The sequence below is a fragment of the Protobothrops mucrosquamatus genome, unplaced genomic scaffold (assembly GCF_001527695.2).
Source record: "Protobothrops mucrosquamatus isolate PMUCROS unplaced genomic scaffold, P.Mucros_1.0 scaffold2358, whole genome shotgun sequence".
Lineage (NCBI taxonomy): Eukaryota > Metazoa > Chordata > Lepidosauria > Squamata > Viperidae > Protobothrops > Protobothrops mucrosquamatus.
This window is the reverse complement of record NW_015388436.1, coordinates 63785-82196: the sequence shown is the minus strand read 5'-3', so window position 1 is coordinate 82196 and position 18412 is coordinate 63785. Positions and strand designations below refer to the sequence as shown.

Here is an 18412-nt window from a genome sequence, read left to right as displayed (position 1 = left end):
CGTGCGGTCGGTGAGGAAGGAGGAGAACCACCGCATCACGGTGCCCCCCACTCCCAACTCCACCAAACGCCGCAGCATGATACCGTGGTCCACAGTATCAAAAGCCGCTGAGAGGTCCAAAAGAACTAGGACAGAGGAATAGCCCCTGTCCCGGGCCCTCCAGAGATCATTCACCAATGAGACCAATGCCGTTTCCGTGAGCCTGGCCACTGGTGAGAAATCCTGAAATTTGTAATTAGGCAATTTCTATAGGGCATTTTCCCATTCCCGTGTATAAGCTGTGTCATTCGTAAATTCTGTAGCCAGAAGAAATATAATAATTTATTTTCCACTAGAGGGAGAAATTGGCTTATTTATGAACAATAGACCAGAAAAAAAATCAGAACAGAAGCATCCTAATCTGTGCCCCTAGCATTCAGTAGAGCCAAATAAAGCCTTAGTGAATTAGCAAGTGAACAGTACTGAAACAAATAGAAAGCTAATTACCATCAAGTAATTTACTGTAAACTCAATGTTTACCCTAATAGAAGCATAAAACACATGCTAAAACAATAAAGTAAATACAAAAAACAAATACAACCAATAAAAGCGCAGTAGAAATGCAGATAAGTGCAAATGATGGAATGCCTTGATTCCCAAATGCCCTCTGAAATATTTTGGTTTTGACTAATTTCTGGAATGTCAATAAAGAGGATGCTAATCTAGTTTCAAGAGGGAATGTATTCAGAATATGGGGACTGCACTTACAAAACATTGTCTCATTTACCTCAGGAAACTGGAGGGCTTTTCTGGGGTTCATGTAAGAGGTGGGTTATATAAGTCACTTCTATGAGGAGAGAGGGGTCCTGCAAGTAGCCAGGTGCCAAACCATATAGGGTTTTATAGATTAAACTCAGCACTTTGAGCTTCACCAGAAATATACTGGCAACTAATGCAGTGACTCTACAGTACAGTACAGGTAGTCCTCGACTTATAAGCACAATTGAACCCCAAATTTCTAATGTTAAGTGAGACATTTGTATCCAGGTATCACACCAGATTCTGCCAATGAAGAGTTAATATTAAAGGACTTGAGCAATTTTATCAGCAGAGTACAGCCACAGTGAGCTGGCTGCAGCTCTTTCGAGCCATCCTTCCGTAATAGGGAATGGGCAACCTTAAACAAGGCCACTGGATGCAATCCACTGATAGCATAAAAATGGAGAGGTGGCTGCATTTTTCCTTTCCTATTGCCACAGTGCAGCTTCAAGCATGAATTCATACCCACATTCAGTCAAATTCACTCTTCATTTTCCCCCACGGGCTTCTGCCATCTCATCTCTTAGAGATTCTCCATTATGACTGTTAATTTTTAAAAAGATATATAGATTTTATTCTTTCCTTCCCTTCCTCTTCACTTGATCTTTAATTGCTTTTTCTAATGATAATTACAGTAAATACTGTATATCCAACAATTTTGTTTCCAATTGATAGACTATCATCCTTCATCACTCCATTTGCTATATAAATATGTCTCCCTTTAACTCTTTGTCAGTAAATTTGTCTGTCTATCTATCTATCTATCTATCTATCTATCTATCTATCTATCTATCTATCTATCTATCTATCTATCTATCTATCTATCTATCTATGTATCTATCTATCTATCTATCTATCTATCTATCTATCTATCTATCTATCTATCTATCATCTATCTATCATCTATCTATATAATATATATATAAATTTACTGACAAAGAGTTAAAGGAAGACTAGTATAGCTATTTCGAGCTATTTGGCTCTCATCAGCTAGCCATACCATTCTGAGATTCGAACCCGGGCTGCTTGCACGTTAGGCAGCTGTATTAACCTCTATTGCACTTCTTGCTATCTTCTGCAAAACTTCAGCTCAGTTTGCAAATTGGTTATATCTGTACATCATTAGCACATAAAAATGGAGCAATCAGCCTAGCTCAGCACAGAAGACTACCCATGAAAACATGCAGGAAGATTTGCAGACACAGTGCCTTGGATCCAGGAATAGTTCAATATCTTTAGCATAAGTGAAGGAGACATGTTTCCCAGAGGGCAGCTTCAAGGTTTGCCTGGAGAATTGCTGAGGACCAGCTAGCTCTGCAGGATAGTGGCCAGCAGACACCTTCCTCTCTTGACTGCTCCATAGTTTCCCCCTAACTATCAACCTAGTTCAGAGAGTTACCTGAAGACTGCAGAGGATAGTGTAGAGGTAGTGGAAAGCCAGGACACTGTTGTTGATAGCCAAGAGACCAAAGAGCCAAGCAGTGCTAATAACTAGAAGCAGAACGAAGGAGCTTCGCATCGTCATGCTGGAGACAGACAGAGAGAAAGAACCACCCAGAGAGGCAGACATGGAAGTTAGAATATGTGGTTAAACTACACATCGAGACATTGTTGCAGAAAGATCAGTAGCGTTAGATTACTGGTCATGGTTCAGACACGGACCCAGAAAGCACTTCAGGAAATGGCCCCAACATACATGGCTCAAGCAATAAGCGAGCAATGGTAAGACTTACAGTTCCTGCCTCCAACAACACCATTTTTGAAGAGGCAGAGGACATCTGGAAGACTGGAAAGGAGAATATCTCAAGACGGACAGTAGGCAAAGAGTTTTTATTTTTAATTAGAAGAGAAAAAACACTTATGGAGAAGGTGAACATCGATGAACAAAGATTTGTAATGAAGGAAAGGTAAGCTGCAGAGCAAGTTTTTACCTCAGCAGTTCATCGCAATTAATTAATTAATTAATTAATTAATTAATTAATTAATTAATTAATTGATACTTACAGCACAGCTTTCTTCTTGGCTTCCTTTTGTCCTGGTGAGCACAGCAACTTAGCCACCAGAAGAAACATAACTCCATTCATCTGGAAACAAACACAGTGGTTAATAACAGTAGCTTTGGCACTAAGCAAAACAGATTGCTCACAACTTTAGCCTCCCTATTCCATCCTCCTCCACCCACACCTTCCTTGGAAGGATAACTATCTGGTATAGCTAACATGATCAGACCCTGAATACGAGCCTTCTGTGCACTAACTCCTTTTTAGAATTGGGACAGATTCCAAAAAGTGCAAAAAGCACAACAGATGAGTCCCCCAGCCCCTCCAAAAGATTCATTAATGCTAATCTTCAGGAGAAGGATGAGAGAGCTGCTAAAAGGAAAATAAAGCCAAAGTGGTATAAAGTAGAAAAGAGAGCATGGTGTAAAGGTCCACGTAGTCATGGCAGAAAAAGGAAATACGGGGATGGCAAATTTGGGAGCAGATATGCTGAGAATGGAAAAGAAAGGGCTTCAGTCTAGCATCCTGGCTAAGCAACTCGACACCTGCATGGCTCTAACTATTCAGGGGTTTTGCAGAACAGATTACTATAGATCAGGGGTGTCAAACTGCCGGCCCACGGGCTGGTTTCATCATACCGGAGCCACGCCCACCCCATTGCCAGCAATGGCGAAAAAGCTCCGATACGTCATGCGACATCATGTGACGTCGCGAGTTTGACATGCCTGCTATAGATCAATCATGAGAAGTGCTTACCAGAATGACAAGAGCTATGGGCCCTGCAAAACTCCAGATCAGTTTGTCATGGATGGAAATCCAGCAGAAATCTGGGTTCCCATAGCCTTCTGGATCCAAACCAACTGATAATCCTGATAAAAAAGAAAAGATGAATTCTAAAGCACAATTTCCATGCCCCTGATTGAGGTACGCTGCATATCCCTACGGGAAAGCTGCTCTTTTTTTCATCTTTGGGTTTTCTTGGTTCTGATGAAGAAAAAGCTGCAATGTTGCAAGCAGAACTATCCACAAATCTTACTTAAGATTTCATTTATCTGCATAGATACTGAGAATCCTCATCTGTGACATTGTTTCTAATCACCTCATAAAAGTAAACTGGATCTTAAACTGTGGAAGTTGAGCATACAATAAAGAGTCTTGGCATATTTTAAGGACTGGCAATCAATACAATGTAATTTGGGAATTAAGGATTATATGCAGTTTCACTAAATTTGGATGGCTTTCCAGCTGCAACAACTCTCTCTCTCTCTCTCTCTCTCTCTCTCTCTCTCTCTCTCTCTCTCTCTCTCTCTCTCTCTCTCAGACACACACACACACACACCAACAACTGATGTCATCTTCAACCGACTATACTGGCTAGGAGGGCAATTAAATAATAATAATAATAATAATAGTAATAGTAATAATAGTAATAATAGTCAAAAGTTGGAAGGGACCTTGGAGTTCATCTAGTCCAACCCCCTGCTCAGGCAGAAAACCCTATATCATTTCAGACAAATGGCTGTCCAGTCTCTTCTTAAAAACTTCCAGTGTTGGAGCATTCACCACTTCTGGAGGCAGGTTGTTCCAATGGTTAATTGTTCTAACTGTCAGGAAGTTTCTCCTTAGTTCTAGGTTGCTTCTCTCCTTGATTAGTTTCTATCCGTTGCTTAGGAGGGCAGCCCAATATATCTTGACAGCAGAAGCGGGGTGGGAGACCATAGCTTTACACACTGTACAAGTTTAACATATCGACTTCAGGACCTATACTGCCTTTCTGAATCAAGCTTTTCCAATCCAGTGTTGGGATTGTAGCTACCAATTTTCCAGAATAGAATTCTGAGGATTACTGGATGACCTGTGGCCCATGGTTCACTGTTTCAGAAATATTTCCTTACCAGGTTTCTCAAAACCCTCAACAATGGCAGAGCTTCTAATGCACTTGAAAAGTTCTTAAAAAATCAGTTGAAAGTAAACCCATGTATAGCACAATCATTGACCATAAAACAGGAAATATTTTATGACATTTTGTATTAAGTCATAAAATGCTTTACCATAATATGTCATAAAATATTTTATAAATTTTGCCACATTTCAATTCCACAGGAGTCATGGGTCCCAGATTTTGCACACATTCTGTACGTTAATCCTTTTGAGGTATCTTGGTTAAAAAAGATTTGTCCTGCGATGCTCCTTATCACCAAGTTAAGGGTTACAGACACAAGAGCTTTAGTAGCATATAGATTTGTGGAGTGTGCTAGAGAAAACTGTTTTGTTTTAAGCACATCTGTACTTACCAGTGATTATGGCAGGGACCCCCCAGCCAATGGCATAATAGAACCTCATAGCTCCATAGTTAATGTTGCGAGCTTCAGTCTGCATGCGGTAAATATGAAGGCCTTGCACAAAGAGCCAAGCAAAAGTAGAGAGAAAGAAGTAGTGCAACAGGATAGCGATCACAGTGCAGAGGAACTGAAAAAGTAAAATCAACATTATACAAATAAGTCCTTTAAACATTATGCTTCTAGATCAGAGGTCCCCAACCTTTTGGGCACCAGGGACCGGTTCCGTGGAGAAAGGTTTTTCCATGGACCGGAAAGTGCATGATTTTATGTGCTGCCTGCATCCCACAGATGGGGCTTTGCTTGTTTGTGCAGACCGGTTGCTGGCATGCCGTGGCCCGGTACTGGTCCACAGACCGGGGGTTGGGGACCCCTATTCTAGATGACTAGTTTGTTCTGGAATTAATATTGCAAAACACTTTTCTTAAATTCTCCTTTGAGTTCAGGGAGTCTGTCAGATTGCAGTGCCATATTCCCTCTGATCTAAATTGTTTCATTAACGTGATTACAACTGGTGCACAGAGTGTGATGTTTGGTACTGACATCTACAGAGGAGAATCAGGAGCAAGAGTCATTTCTGGTGAGTGGGCAACTATATAAATTTGATACAATAATAAACAATTAAAATGATCAGACATGTATCATGAGTTATATCCTTGTGTCAAACATCAAACTGCAAGTACATAATCACAACATTTATGTATGATGTCACCATGAACATCAATTTTTTGGCATCATCATAGCGGCAGAAACTGCTGGATACCGAATGAGGATTTCAAAATATCGGATAAATTGAATATCTAATAAGATGATACCCACAATCTGGAATTGTGTTGACAGATTTGTGTAGATATTTCAATATATGAGCAATTTGTTTAACTAGCACAAGTGTCAGTCCAGTCCCCAACTCACTAATTTTATAATGTCAATTTCCTACAAGATGAGGTCTTCTTAAGCCTACTGTTTTCCATCCAATGAAGCTCCCATTTGATTCCTAATATGTTGCCCCCAGGGCTCTTGTTTCTCTTCTTTGTTCCATCTCACCTGATTTTCAGTAAGATTGATACCGAAGAGGAACACCAACTCAGAGAAGAAGAGAGTGACGGAAATATTGCAATGGATGCCCCGAGTATTAGACTTGAGACCTTTCAGGCATATCAGAAAGAAGAAGGTCAGAAGCAGACATAGAAGAGAAAGAGATGTCAAGGAATACGTCACAATGGCCAGTGTCTCCAAGTCGCCTTCCAGTTGCTGTAAGGAAAAACCAAACACAAGAGAATAAGTCAGGCGGCTTGCTGGCATCATAGATGGCTATTACACCAACATCTTAAAATCATTATTCCATCACCATGAAGAAAATATTCCATCAAACCCATTAAAAATGGAGCTTTGTATTAAAAGGTAATGCTTCTTGCAAGTCACGTTTGACTACTAGTAAGTTTGTGGACACCTCCTGGTTGTTTTCTTGGCAATGATATACCAGTGGTTTGTCACTGTCTTCTCACAGGGGTGTCTTTTCAACTTCTCAGTCTAGCTTTTAATCTTGTTCCCGGGTAGCTTCCCACGCACGGACTAACTAGGTTTGAACCAGTTCAGGGAAAGACTCTAGAAAAGGCCAGGGAGGTGCTGCCACCCACAGAAGCATAAATCCATATATATATATTGTTTAAAATATTTCTGTCCCTAATTTCTGCAAACTCATAACAATTCTGCAAATGAAAAATACACATGTATCACATAGAATGATAAATGGTGATGGATGCAGCAAGCAGAACAAAAGTGTCAGTTACAATCTTTCTAAGAAATGAAGTAAACATGACAGAGATGCATTGCATACTCAGATGTATGTCATATTTATGAATGATAAACAAAATATATAGTCAAGACAGATCAGAACACACACACACACACACACACACACACACACACACTTCAAAAGAAGAAAACCAGGAGAAAGTATAATTCCAGATTTAAATGTTGACAAAACAATTTGGGCAATTGTGCTAACAATTCTCTTATTTCTCCTCATAATGATAAGGAAAGTTGCTAGCATGGTTTTTTTTTCACACTTACGTACATCTTCCTTAAAATTATTTTTTAAACTGTCACCTATCTAATTATGTCCTTTTATAGTCCTATTCTTTTAGGACCATGTAAGATACAGCATAACATTTATATATAAAGTGGATACACAAAGTTCTGATTTCATAACCAAAAGTGAAAATTGTGAACAGATAGTAATGATCTTAAATAGTAAATGCTGTTAAAGGGTCTTTTCTCCCAATCCTGTAATAATATAAGATGTAAACAGGTTGGGGTGAAAAAATGGTTCGATATTACATGGTAAGAGGAAGAAGTTACACATTCTCTTATCCTTCACAGTAAATTTAGTTCAATCAGCAAGCACATGAGCCACCAAATATATTCTATGAATACAGGCAGACCTCGACTTACAACCATAACTGAGACCAGAATTGTTGTTGTTAAGCAAGACAGTTGTTAAGTAGGTCGTGCTCAATTTTATTATCTTTTTGCCATGGTTGTTAAGTGAATCATTGCAATGTTCAATGAATCATGAAGTCATTAAGAGAATCAGGCTTCTTCCATTAGCTGCTTGTTGTGAGCCAGTTGGAAAGGTCACAAATTGTAATCATAGGACTCTGGGATGCTGCAGCTATCATACATACATGCCAAGTGCCTGGATTTTGATCAAGTGACAGGTGGGGGTGTTGCAACAGTTGTAAGTTTGTGGACTGGTTGTAGTCACTTTTTTCAGTACCATTGTAACTTTGAATGGTTGCTAAATGAATGGTTGTAAATCGAGGTGTGCATGTACTCTGCCGTGGCATTTTCTTTGCTGACTTTTTCACCCCTATAAAATACTTTTTTCACTTGCTGCTGAAGAGCAGATGCTCTTTGCTGAAGAAACCTAGTTACCTCTCGGTGGGAGCTGTCCATCAGCACCCCAAAAGTACCGAATTGGGAGCAACGGCAGCGGACATGAGTGGTATTTCGGTACACAAGTTCACAATCCCGTGCTGTCCAGAAGCCAGTGGGCTCAACCCTGCAGTTACAAAGAAATCCATAAAAATGTAGGCTTCAGAGGAAAGATTCTTAATGTTTTATTTTTTTCTTAGAGACAAGCATACACCACAGTACAGATACTGTGATGAATGTAAGACAGTGACTGTATTTATGCCAGTCGTGGTTTCCACTATCACAGGTTAAGTTGGCGTTTCTCAGCCTTAGCAACTAGGTAGACCTCAATTGGCTGGGGAATGCTGGGAGCTGAGTTGAGGTCTCTGGCAGCAGGTGCCTGAATTTGATTAATTTCGTTCTTGACAGAGTGGATTTCACAGGTGAGACCAAAGAGAACCAATAATCTTGCCACTATCTTAATTCACTCTAAACCTACAGTCCATAGGAGATAAAATTCCATAACACACCTTAAAAAAGACAAAAGAAAACAACTCTATCTCCCTTTCTTTTGATAAGTAATTGTTATTGTGCGGATTGAAATAAAACTCAATTTTCAATGTAATTCATTATGTTAATTAATGAGTCTGCAATCTGTATAGATATTTCCATCTACATTCCAAATCAGTGGTATAATGTTGCATTACTTCACTTGTTTAAACCTAGAAGCCAATAACTTGTTAGAATTCTCTCCCTTTTCCCAATATTGTTTCCAACTTCAGTGCAGTACAAATTGTTTTAGAAGCTCTAATTAGATCAAAGTTCTACATCCGTCTGGAAATGGATAAAATACATAAAGTGGTTATAATTTCTCATTTTGAGCCTCAGCCTTCTTAATTTTGTCCCTATATATTTGACCTGGTAATTTGTATTCCTTAATTATTAGCCTCTATTTCTATTTTATATACTGTACATCTCTTTTTAGCTTCTTGTCTTGTTGAGGAGCTTGTTCTTCAAAAAAATGGTTTCCCCTTTTTAATTTCTGGGCATCATTTATACCTGTGTTTTTAGTACTGTGTTTTTTAGGCTGTCCTATCCCTCTTCAATTTGTCCGTCTTTAAGGATTTCAAGCTTTTATATACTGACTAGCTTTTACCTATTAAAATCTCCCTTCTTGAAGTCCAAGATCCAAGTTGATTTCTCTCAGCCTTTTCTCCCCATGTCATCTAGAATCACGCATTCACTTTCCCCCAAGGTGCCTTATGACATCTTGAATTCACTGTCCAGTTCCTGCTGGGGAGAAACAGGTCCGGGACAGGTGATCCCTTTGTTTTTTCTTGCACTAATCATGTTGGACAGTGGTATCACTTGTGTTTCTTACTCCTTTTAGAGACAATAAAACTCCCTTTTATGAGACACAGATTCTATCAAAATGCTTTTATGTTCTTGAAAATCTTTTCCATTTCAGTATCTTCCCAACAGTTTACAATTTGTTGTTTGGTAGCAGAAATCTTAAGTCTTAAGTACATGACATTAGCCTGAATTCCAGAAATATTTCCCATTGTTTTTGTTTCTTCAACTGCTAATAGTTTTCTTGCCAGATTCCCACTATTTCTGTGTAGTACTTTTGGAAACTATTTCAACTGCTCCTCGTGGAATTGCCTCATCTTCTGCCTGTAGCAAACTTGTGTAGTAAACTACCTCACTGGTATTTTACTTTATCTCCTTTTGTTCTTATCCAGGGGCATTCAACAAGATTACAATATTCAGTGATCAGTATTTTTTCACAGATATATAGTATCTTGACCTACCATGCCATCCCACCTTCTTATATCTTGGGTCTATTTCTTTTGAATAGATAATATTCTCTATTAGTTACAGTTCCAAGTAGTAACATAATTCCCATCAAATTTCTATGATATCTATATGGCCAAAATTGTTTCTCCATGTTGGAATTTCCAGCTCCTTATTAATACTTTGTACAGACTCTGGAAATCAGAAATGACACTGTTTGCACCGCTGTGAATCCCAATACACAGCAGTTCTCATTCTTTGGAGATTATTCAAATTTTATATTTTTTCAGCTCAGAAGTTATGAATTACCTGCAGTCACTGCAGGAGAGGAGGACTCAGTGACAGGGATTTTCCACAGACTTGCTATAGCATACCCATTCAATACAGCAACATCCATTCAATATAGCAATCCATGAGTTAGCTGTGCCCAATGGCATTTGGAGTCCAACAAAACTGGGAAAGACTAGCAGGTGGAATAATAGAGTAGAACCTATGCTTTCTATCTCGAAGGGCAACAATCTGCACCATAGGCTCCATAAGTCTTCCCAGAAGCCTGAAGATACCTGGATATATGATTCCATTGAAGAGGAACTTGAGCCACAGTCAACTTACTGGCTAGAGTGATTCCACTGAACGCAGAGGGGCTTGCTGCGGTTGGCTGTCTCAAGCAGGCGGAATTCTAGCATGAGTGGCTCTTCCAAACTGTTCTGCAGAAAAGTGTGGTTGCTGAACAGAGATACAGTCACAATGGGGGAGTTCATCACAGGGTTTTTGGGCAACCTGTATGGAACCAAGAAGCCTTGTTACTTGGCAACAAACACCATCAAGGCTGGATTGTTTCCGACAGTGACACTGATATCCAGTGTCCCAACAATCCAATTGTGATATTATCGATCGCAAACAAGTTGCCTTTATTCATAAAACAAATCACAGGCATTTAAAGTTGGTGGAACATGCCAGGCTGCAAAGAGCTCAGTACAGAAGGAAAACCAGTACCTAAGGTTGCGCCGATCCACCTGGTAGCGGGCAGGCAGAAGCCCACCAAGGGTGCGATAAATGATGAGAATGAGGATGGTTACAGCAGGCTCAGGTTCTTGCACAGAACGCTTTGGGGGAGGACTTTCCATTGTGTCATTGGTCTTAGCGTTAATCAGTGCAGCTATTGTCATGGTAGGAGCTGGAATTCAGACAGCAAAACAAGAAGGCATCAATAGCACAGTTGCCTTTGAGGACAGACGAAGGCCAAGGAAGGAAAGACCTGAGACTGTCAGTGTGTTACTTCCCAAGAATCTTAAATCAACCTTCCCAATCTGCCTGTTCCTGATGCGCTGGACTGGGGAAGATGGGAGATCTAGTCTAAGATATCTGGAAGGTAGTTTCAGATGGGATAAGATTCATTCAAATCTTAGCTGTATCCCGGGAGCATAATAGGTTACACATTCTGAAGTAAAATGATATTTTTTTTCAAAAGGCACCTTCTCAAATAAATGCTATAAGGCTGAGTGAGTGGTACTTCCCAATCAGGGAGCAGCAGTTCAATTAGGACCTTCTCTAATGGCAGACAAACCCTCTGGCCCATGAGCTATTAATCACCTATGCAACCTTTGCAAGATGTTAAGTCACAGCTCATTCTTAGTGTCCAAAAGAGACATGAAAACCCTCAACTTTTCATTTTTTTCCCCTTCAATGGCATTGCTAAAAGAATAGCAAAAAGAAAAGAAAGAAAACAAGAGTTTCTAAATCAAATTTTGTAAAGCAGTGGTTCTCAACCTTTTTAATGCCGCGACCCCCAACTGGTCGTAAGTCGAGGACTAAACCAGTCGTAAGTCGAGGACTAAACCGGTCATAAGTCGAGGACTACCCAACCGGTCATAAGTCAAGGACTTTCCCTGCCCGGGAGCGCCGCACATGCGTGGTTCTGCCCCCTGCGCCGGCCGAGGCATAGCTGGCAAGCGGCAGAGACGGAGCAGGCTGACCACCAGCTGGCCCAGCTCAAGGGAGGTAAGGCACCCGCCGGAAAAGGGCAAAAAAAATGGCGGACAGCCTTGCTTGGCGACCCCCGTGAAATGGTCGATCGACCCCAAATGGGGTCGCGACCCATAGGTTGAGAACCGCTGTTGTAAAGGATGGGGACAAGGAGGCTATTTCTTTCAGGTTCTTTCAACCAGGCCTGGGAGTGTTCAGGAGAAATTGCCACTTACCTTCTGTTTTGTGGGGGGTAAGGATGGAGTGGGGGAGAACTATGTGTGTGTGTGGATCCCACATGGTCTGGCCACGGAAGAGGGTACTGTGATAACGCGGATAGCGTCTTCTGAGATGGGTGTGATTCTCCATGCGATCAATGCTGAGCACTGTGGGAGGGGGGAGGGGGAGGGGGGGAGGAAAAGAGAGGCCTCAGGCATTAGGTCTCAGAGAGAGTGCCATCTTCTGATTAAAACAGAGCTTAATTGTCTCTAAAGCTGGAGGTAGAAACGGCTGGCTTCTTTGCCTTATGAAGTACAAGCAATCCTTGCTTACAGACTGCTTTGTTTAATGTTCAAAGTTATGACCGAGTAAAAGAATAGCTTTGCAACTAACTCTCACATTTACAACCATCACAGCCTCCAGCAGACACGTGATTCCCACTCAGGCGCTTTGCAACTGATATGCATTTATAACCATTGCAGCATCCCATAGTCACATCATCACCATAGTCACATGATCACTCTGCCACAAGCGGAGTTAACAGAGAAGGCGGAAGTAAAATTTAAGTGTTGGGCGCTTGATGCTTCGCTTAGCAACCAAAGGGGAAGTGAGATCATAAGCCTGCCACAATCGTGTGATGCTTTGTTTAGCAAATGCAGCGCTCATCAACAGAGTTGCCGGTCTCAGAGTTATCGACAGAGTTGCTGGGTGCTAAGTGAGGATTACTTATATATTTCACCTTCTTGGGCTACTTTCCAGAGTGCTTTTTTAATCATAGAGAGCCACACAAAGAGAACATTCACTGCATCAGGATTATTATGCAAAATAACATACCTAAAATGTACATGGAAATACTGAACTAAAGATGAAGATGTTCCTTTTAAAGCTTAGCTATTTAGTTCACAGATCCAAAAATAGGAGAAAAATGTCATTTAAAAAAAAGTGCCTAGAAATAACCTGAACTTGTAAGAAGTGTGCAGACTTGAAAAACTGCACAAAAATATTTATGTTTCAGAAATTTACATAAGCGTGTGTATGAATATTTATGTTGATGTTTTTAAATGGGTCAAACAGTAGCCCTGTAGTCAAATATGTATTTCAGTAAAAATGGAAATGAAAGAATTTTCAATCTGTTTAATTCTCTTTAGGCATTTGTCCAAGTGTATGGTGAGAGAGCAGGGCCACACACAAAGCCTTCTAATACTCTTGATCTCCATATGCTCAACCACAAGTCGAATGACTAACAGTATTTGATTGCTTGACCCAGTGGAGGTATTCGGATTGCACATTTACATGAGGTTGGGTAGAGTCAGGGATAGGGGATAACATTTTTGCATAAGATGTGAGAAATGTGTGAGACTGTAGTTTGCTTAGGAATACTCTACATATGAGTAGTGAAGTTATCCCTGTGGGGCATGAATATGTACACATCTATATTTAAAAATAACTCTGGAAGTGACTCATTTTGCAGAAGCTTGTACACAACACTAATAAGAAATATGTTCTTGTGAAGCATAAAAGATATGTCCACGTCTGATCTCCATTGATTGAACTTTATATGCAATGACAGAAGCATCTATAGCAGGGGTGTCAAACTGCTGGCCCGTGGGCCGAACGTGTCATCCGGTAGCCACGCCCACCCCATTGCTGGCAAAACCGTCCCGATAAGTTGCACGACGTCACATAACGTCGCGAGTTTGACATGTCTGATCTATAGGATTGGAAGCATTCATCAAAATGTTGCATCACTGTAATGCAATCCCTGCCCCTTTCATACATGTGTGCAATACCTCAATGCACATACAAAAGGAGTGGGGTTTGCATTATAATGGCACAGTGCTGCATTTGTCATTTGCCTTCCTTCCCTCCTCCACAGTTGATTCCTTAGGATCCTGCCATGAATTGAGAAGTATATCATCCATCTGTTCTAAATGAGGGATGCATCTGCTTTGCAGCTTCTGAAATCAAGCATTCTGGAACTACAGTGCAAGCGTGGGGAGCAATTCCCTAAAGTAAAGGGCAAGCAATGCCCTGTGGAATCTATTTATACAACATCACTTTGGAAATAATCAGGCTGGCATTCTCACGTGGATCAGCATAGATGCAAATTGTAAGCGAGTATCTCTGATCCATGCCAGCTAGCTGGAACCATCACCACTTTGCTTGTTCTTGTACAGAAAGAGTGGCTGTCACTTTTCCTTTCCTTCCAAGCCCTCCTTCCTCCTGAATGTCTGCCTCTTCATCCCATGTGCTAGAAACAGGTTGAGGTGCTTCTTGTTTCCAGTTCCATGCAAATAATAACCCGGTCTGCTCACGTTTGACAAAAATGCGATAAGACAGCAGAGAATTCTTAATAATGCAAAAAAGTTCCTGTTGTATCCTAGCATTGAACAGTTCAGCAAATCCATAGCTGCCTGGCAGCCAAGAGTTCCACAGTCATGGATTGCTAGAGAAACAAGGCCAGTTCATGCTGACTTCAAGAGTGAGCCATGAGTTATTCTTTCAAAGTTACAAGGTGAAGATTTCCTCCCCTGACCTGGCTTCTACTTACCAATGTTGGGGGTCACCACACCAACAGGATTGAGGTAGGTGAGCTTCATGTTGCTGGCCAAAGTGCCTGAATAGTCTTTCAGCTGTTCCATCAGAGCTGGAGTTCCCTGATCATTTTGCATCAAGGTGTCCCAGTGCTCCTGGTTTTCCAACGTGAGCACTGAGCTGCCAGCTTGGAGGAGGTTCTAAAGAGAAGATGAATGTTTAGGTAGATTTAAATCAATATAACCATCCTCTCCACCACCTTTCATCACACATAAAAACACATAGTTTCTCAATCTTGGCAACGTTAAGATGTGTGAACTTCAACTCCCAGAATTCCCCAACCAGTTTTAAGAAGTCCACACATCTTAAAACACTGATATAGGCAGATCATCTTTTTCTTTTTAAAAAAAATATATGTCTTTCTTTTATGAGAGTGTTCAGTGAATATTCACAGGAAAGTTTCACAGGCCCTGACCAGACTCTGCCCTCGTCCCACAACCAGACTCTGCTATGAAAAGTTTCTAAATTTCAAACATTAATGGCACATAGGCCAATAATTTCATTGCTCTCCAGTAGTACATAACTGAAATAAATTCAGTTCGACTTCTGGAACTTACATCTGGCTGAATATCCTAAGTTTGCATGTACACATTTCCCATTTCTCCCTTCAGTTAATTTGTAAAATGGGGTCCCTAGAAGTCACTTTCTTGGAAGAATAATAACTGGTGAGCTTTTTAAAATGAAGCTTTAATCATACTGCTCTGAGATTCTATAGGAATCTAGATCAGGCATGCTTGTTCTTTTCAGGATAGCATGGCTTTTTTTTAATCAGGGGGGCTAGCACTGCTTTCTATGAATTCCTATGCATTTCACTATAAACCTCTGGATACTTTGTTTTTTTAAAAAAACAGCCTTAAGAAGTTTTATGGCACAAAAAGAAATGAACGCTTGTTGACTTTCTAAACATTTTGTCCAAGCAAAAACAAAAATGTTGCTCCCAAAAGATCCCTTTTGGTCTTAGCATGTAATCATTTTGTATGAAAAAGAAAAACAGCATATCTATTGGTTGACGTAATCTTAAACTGGATAGAAGAGGCTAACTGCTTAAAAAAAAAAGACCCCACAGATAAGCAAACCAACAACCCAAGTTATCAGGTTAAAGTGTTTTTAAATAATTATTCCTAATTGCCTAGCCATCCTTATCCACATCTATAGATATTTATCCTGAGGCTTTAGAAATGATGGAAACCTAAAGCTACCAGATCTAGTCTGCAAAAAGCCAGCTAGCCACTGCTAGATGAAAGCAAATAAGTAATGAAAAATCAAACTATTCTTAAAAGGATTTAAACTTGGGATCAGGGTGCCTAGGCTAAATCGATATTTTGGGAGGTTTCATTCCAAATGAGGCATAAAATGAAGCTACTAGATAAAGGAGTGTGAAATGCCTTTTCCAAGTTAATTTGTGGCACCTACAATGGGATGGGGCAACAATTAAAATCCTTTCCCCAGGTATTCCGAGCTTAAGATATTTATGTTCTTTTTAGATTTCATATGCAGATTTTGCTACTTGGATTTTTCTTTGGTTTTACACTGTTTGGATTTTAATTGCATTTTATGTCTTGTATATGACAACTTATACTGTAAACTACTCCAAAAATTACATTTAGAAGCACAGAAATATTGTTTGCTGGAGAAAAGGCAGGGTGCTGGGGAATCCATAGGGCAGCAATTGTTGTAGCTCAGGGATCCCCAACCCCCAGTGCGTGGACCAGTACCGGGCCGCGGCATCCAGCAACCAGTCCGCACAAACAAGGAAAGCCCCATCCACAGGATGCAGGCAGTACACAAAACCACACCTCCTCCAGTGTGCGGAAAAACCTCTCTCCACATAACTGGTCCCTGGTGCCCAAAAGGTTGGGGACCTCTGTTGTAGCTAATGGCCATTAGTTTAATATCATACAGGACTCATCTGTGGATTCAGAGGAAAAGTTTCTCTCATATAGAATGTGACTTCTGGTGAGTATATGGACAGGTCAGTGTAATTTTCTTGGCAGCAATATGGAAGAAGGTTGCTTGTCACCTTTCAGGATTTTTAAAATTTCCTTCTCTATTATGATTGATTGATTTTGACTGATTATGTGCCTTCAGGAGGTTTTTGATCTAGCAGCAACATAGATTTTTTACCATGAAGATCTTCATGTTCTTCCAAGTCTCCCAATAATACCCTAATTGGCTCTGTAACTGAGTCCACCTGCCTTGCTGCTGGTTATCCTCTTCTCCTTTTTCCTTTCACCTTTCTCAGCATTAGAGCCTTTTCCAGTGAGCCTGATCTTCCTGTAATGTGCCTGAAATATGTGATAATTTGTGCCTTGAGTGAGAACTCTAAATTGGTGCAATGATCCATTGATTTGTTTTCTTGACTGTGCATGGTATTCTCACGTGTCTTCTCCAACACCAAGTCCAAAAGCGTCAATGCTTTTCTTATCCTGCTTCTTCAAAGTTTAATGTTTGCTTCTATGAAATATTAGAGGGAATACTTTTAGGACTTGCACAATTCTATTCTACTGCCTTGGAATTTCCTAGTGATTTCTTACCTAAATACTGAACAGGTCCAAAGCACTTTAATTTTTTTTTTGAGATCAATGAAAGTTGACCAGATGCTGCCACCCGCTGTGACACCTACCGTAGTGAATTAATATTACTAGAATTTAGCAGCAATGGGTAAAATACACAGATCAGGTGCTCTAGAAATTTGCTTTGGAAAGTTGCTTATATAGTATTGGACATTACTATTCATCATCCTCATTGTCATGATACTAGGTAACTAAATATTTAGAGATGTTTATTCTGACTGGTTAAAGGTTGACCCATCCTTCCATCCTTCCGAGGTCGGTAAAATGAGGACCCAGATTGTTGGGGGCAATAGGCTGACTCTGTAAACCATTTAGATAGGGCTGTAAAGCACTGTGATGCGGTATATACTGTAAGTCTGAGTGCTATTGCTATTTTATTTTCAGATTAGTACTGTTGTGGGATCTAAGTAATTTGATGATACACCAAGGGAAGTTTAAAAGTGGGGATCAAAGGGAAAAGAAGAAAAAAGCAGGGAAATAAGATGTGAATGCTAAAAAAAAGGCATCAATCTCAATCTCAGGAAGCCCAGGGCAACTTGCTAAATCATTTTGTCAACATCACCCTAGTTCAGGGGTAGGCAACCTTGGCTCTTTTATGACTCGTGGACTTCAACTCCCAGAATTCCTGAGCCAGCCATGCTGGCTCAGGAATTCTGGGAGTTGAAGTCCACGAGTCATAAAAGAGCCAAGGTTGCCTACCCCTGCCCTAGTTTATTCTATAATTGTAAGGCAGAGAAGAATGGTAAGGAATGAGGGTGGATTGTTTGTATAGTGCAGTGGTGGCGAACCTATGGCACGGGTGCCAGAGGCGGCACTCAGAGCCCTTTCTGTGGGCACGTGCACCGTCGCCCCAGTCCTAGGCCTTCAGCTGGGTTTTATAAAATCTTTTCGCTTTAGGCCTCCGCCGCCGTGTGCAAAAAAAAAAAAAAAGGTTCAATCAGTCAATTTCAACTTCTTGCGGGGAAAAAAAAGATCTTGCAAAGTTGGAATTGATTGAACTTTTTAGCCCTACCCAGTCTGCCGTTACCACCGCAGCCGCACCCAGCCAATGGCCACACCCACCCGGCACCCGACGACGCATAAGTGGGTTTTGGGTTGCAGTTTGGGCACTCGGTCTCTAAAAGGTTCGCCATCACTGGTATAGTGGCAACTCAAGTGCAAAACAGGGTCTGTAAGTAAGTGACTAAGGATAATATTTTTTCAAGGGTATTCT

The 18412-nt window shown here is 40.6% G+C and overlaps 1 protein-coding gene across 1 annotated transcript in view; it reads right to left on the bottom strand.

Moving 5' to 3' along the window:
* Positions 1-18412, bottom strand: part of LOC107295484 (cadherin EGF LAG seven-pass G-type receptor 3-like) — a gene marked incomplete at its 5' end in the record, with an annotated part of 75393 nt that overhangs the window by 13339 nt on the left and 43642 nt on the right. Inside the window, 10 exons of the mRNA XM_029285860.1 lie at positions 2198-2324; positions 2803-2882; positions 3555-3667; positions 5093-5267; positions 6182-6388; positions 8075-8201; positions 10460-10627; positions 10844-11024; positions 12049-12198; positions 14583-14766. Coding sequence (XP_029141693.1) covers positions 2198-2324; positions 2803-2882; positions 3555-3667; positions 5093-5267; positions 6182-6388; positions 8075-8201; positions 10460-10627; positions 10844-11024; positions 12049-12198; positions 14583-14766 — 1512 coding nt within the window. The remainder of the gene's footprint in view (positions 1-2197; positions 2325-2802; positions 2883-3554; positions 3668-5092; positions 5268-6181; positions 6389-8074; positions 8202-10459; positions 10628-10843; positions 11025-12048; positions 12199-14582; positions 14767-18412) is intronic.